Here is a 3884-nt window from a genome sequence, read left to right on the forward strand (position 1 = left end):
TTTATATGTCAGCATGAGGTACACATGACATGCCATATGTCACTGTCTGATTATTTCACAATCACACCAGATTTTAACAATACAAATGGATGAATTTTTTTTATAAAAATGACTGATTTACTGTTTGATATAACATATACAGAGACTAATTTACTTATTTTTTTAATATAAAAGAAAAAATATAACCTTACTTTTAATATAATATCTTTTATCACAATCCCATATCACTGGCTACATTAGAAATGAGAATTAGACAAGTTGGATAGGTTTATACATTAATATTTCTAGTAAAAAATTGAGTTTGTTGAATGATAAATCAAGTAAAAAATCAAAGAAATCGAAAGCAAACAAAAGTAAAAAAAAAAAAAAAAACATAGTAAAAAGGTTAAATTAAAGCCTCTAAACGCTTCTCTCCATCATTTCTTGATACCTCTTGAAAGACAAGAGCTTCTGCAAGCGCATTTGTTTGTAAAACCTGGTTATGAACAAGTCAGCAACGTGGTCGATTTCGTCTTCTAACCTGAAATCCTCTCCTTCTTCTTTGGAGTTCCTTACCATCTCAATGATGGACCCGCCTTGTGTCTCCGCCTCCAACTCCATTTCCTCATCGAACAAACAATGGGTCAAATCTGGGTACTTATCTTCATCTTCATCACCATCACCATCATCATCATCGTCGTATGAATATGGAACTATGGCTTTGCTTTGGTCGTTCTCCTCCTTATCGTCGCCAAGGAGTCCATTAATCTTGTTGGAGATAGAACCAAGCAAAACTGCTTTCTTGCTTTTCATCAATGTCAACATGATCAGTCTGGCTTTGGCTGCATTCATTTTGCTCTTAACAGCTATGGATTTGGCTTTGGCTATGGAACTCGTCACCATAGAAGAGATTACCTGTTTTAAGGAAACAGACGTCTTGTTGTTCTTCATGATTAATTGGTGAATTTGCGAATGAAAGAGACAGCAAGGGAATCAGCTTATCAACAGGTATGAATATGATGCTAACTGTAGAATAAGTTTCCGGAAATGAGTTAGCATTTGATGAAATTATATAGACGTGAAAAGACACTTTTGCTTTGCTTTCTTGCCCTTTTTCTTTTTAATATTTTAAATGTTGTCGCAGCTTTTGCTTTGCTTTAGGAGTGGGGCGGTGAACATGCATGTAGAAAACCAAGGAACCCAATACTTCTTTCTTTGGAAACTCATGCATCCCTGTACTCTTTTTTTCCTATAATAAGTGTAATCATGTTTGGATCAAACGTGGTATTCTTCCACTTTTTCTAATTATTTGTAATTATATTACTGAATTCACATTAAAATAATAATTTATTAATATACTATTAATTATTATGTAATAATAATAAAAGTAATATTGTTAATTTATTGAATAATTGGATAAAATGAATATAACATTAAGGCATTTGCATGTTTGCATAGGTTGAGGTCTTCGTTCTTAGAATATCCAAATTCAAATTTCATTATATACAAGTTTTGAATCCCATTTTGCACATTTGCTATATATAGGTCTAGTCTGTTGAATGGATTTTTTAAGATTATTATGGCTCCTCATTTGTTTGTTCATGTAATAGCTTAAATCTACTTTTTAGTTTGTATTTATGCTTGTAATTGTAAAGTAATTGAACTAAACTTGTAATTACACTATATTTGTAGAAATAATAACAATAAGCTATTATCAAATTAGTACTTATGTTTTGGGTCAAGCAAAATTAATGGTTTTCTGAATTTCTATCAACACGATTTTCTCTGCTATTCTCAAGTTCCCAAGTTTGCTTAGAATGTGGGTTCTAAGTTCACAAATTAGTTAACAAAATGAAAACTTTATTGATGTTCCAGTAGGGAAGTTTAGACTCTCTCTATGTGTTAGAAACCAAAGTTAAACTCTCTCGAAGAATAGAATTTATTAGTAGAATAAATCTCACTATAATTTGACAAAGTAACAACGATCTGGTTTGACCTATCCCATAGTCGTTAATTTCAGAGAAAAACACAAGAATTCCAGTTGAACAATAAGTGACAGAATAATTATATTTTAACAAAAAATACACATAGTTCCAATGGGAGTATGTGGCGGGCGACAGAAACCCCCTCTGGGACTAAGTTTGCCGCCCATCTCATATCAGATGAGTCATTAGGGTTGTCTCATGTATTGGGTATAATTATTTGCTTCTCCTTAAACTTTAAACCAACTCATACAGTTTAACCAATCCAATAATTAATATTCTATTTCAAAATATTATTTGTTTAATTAATTAAAATAAATTTAATTAATTCTCTCAATTAAATTATTTTCTTAAACAAATTCTAATTTCATTAAAGTCATGATGACTTTGTCACACTAGATTCGATGAGTAAATAAATTTAACTATTTTGTTCAATAAACTACGATGATTAATTAACTTTATTTTCACTTCAAACTTCAATATTTAATTGAAATCAATTAAATAATAGTTTGAATAAATTAATTTAATATCTAAGTCACCTCTTTCATTGCGAATAGTGATACATATGATCTATTTCTCTAATTCGTTATTTTCATTTACTTATCACATTGGTTCAAATGTAAATCATCAAGGGTTGTGTTGGACTAGCAAAGCGGAGGGACCGATTGAACATGTATAATTGGGTTAAAATATTTTGCAATTAAGGTTCGACTCTTCATCTATTAATTACAACATTATTTAGTAATGAAGTTAAATCCACTAAAAGTACCCCGACTGAACTCTCTCCATTATAAACCACTACGAAAGCAACTTTTTAAGTGATTGTCCAATGACTCTGTCATATGTGTGTTACCCTCATAAAATATCCTTAATCTCTTTGTGTTAAATTCGTTCACCCAATGTAACCCCTTTTTTATCTCATGTTAATCATTACATCTTCCTTTATGAAAAGTCAATTACTAACACATAGTAATTAAATTATTTGTCCTAGACAAATGACTCGGGACCATGCTACTTTTTCATCAACCAAGTAATTGTCGAAAGATTCGGTTTGAAAATAATGTTTGTGAGCATATTGGAAGTTTAAAAATTTTATTTGAACGATTGCGATATTTATAGCAATAAACCTATTACTTGAATTATACTTATGTTTTTGGATTAGGCGGACTTTGTCGTTTTTGGCTTTTTACCACTCGATCTTCTCCGCTAATCTCGACCTTAGTTTGCTAGAGTGTGGACTCTATTCACAAATCGGTGAAAACTATATGAACTTTCAAAAGGTTAGAAACCAAAGACGAACTCTTATTAAAATATAAGATTTATTTGGGGAAATAACTTGATGAGCACAACAGAAGTTTAAAAATAAATTTGAAACAAACTGATTAATGTGATATTTGTAACGACTTGAAAGTTAGGGGTGTCGAGAAATGTACTTTCGAGACCCCGTTTTCATGAATCGGGTTTATAAATATTTTCATTAAATATTTTTAGAGTTGCCTTAGGAGGGAATTGAATGATAGTTAGATAATTTTAGGTATTAAGTGTTTGATTAAATAAGAGGACTAAATCAAATAAGTGATAAATATAGGAATTTAAATTAAATTATAAGGTGGATCAATATCAAGGGACTTATCAAATAAATAAGCCATTAATTATATAAGTATGTGATGATGGACGGTTTTAATCAATATTATTAGTAATATATATATGTGTGTTATGTTAGTATAATAATTAAATTAAAAATTAATATAAAAGGTTATATAATAATAATAATAATAATAATAGATGAGAGATATAGTTAGCGGGGAGAAGAAAGCCAAGCAATAAAGGAAAGGGAGAAGAGGTTGCTTGGCCAAGAGTTTTAATGTATGTTTAAATTTGTAAGTGAAATTTGGTTTTTTTTTTATTTTATAAAATTTATGT

At 30.0% G+C, this 3884-nt stretch overlaps 1 protein-coding gene across 1 annotated transcript; it reads right to left on the reverse strand.

Annotated features, from left to right (window-relative positions):
- Positions 1-222: 222 nt before the first annotated feature.
- Positions 223-1208, reverse strand: LOC107890174 (uncharacterized). The gene has a single exon (XM_016814669.2). It carries the CDS (start codon positions 928-930, stop codon positions 400-402), a length of 531 nt encoding a protein of 176 aa, XP_016670158.1. The 5' UTR covers positions 931-1208; the 3' UTR covers positions 223-399.
- Between the last annotated feature and the right edge of the window lie 2676 nt (positions 1209-3884).

Source organism: Gossypium hirsutum, chromosome A09 (assembly GCF_007990345.1).
Source record: "Gossypium hirsutum isolate 1008001.06 chromosome A09, Gossypium_hirsutum_v2.1, whole genome shotgun sequence".
NCBI classification, from domain to species: domain Eukaryota; kingdom Viridiplantae; phylum Streptophyta; class Magnoliopsida; order Malvales; family Malvaceae; genus Gossypium; species Gossypium hirsutum.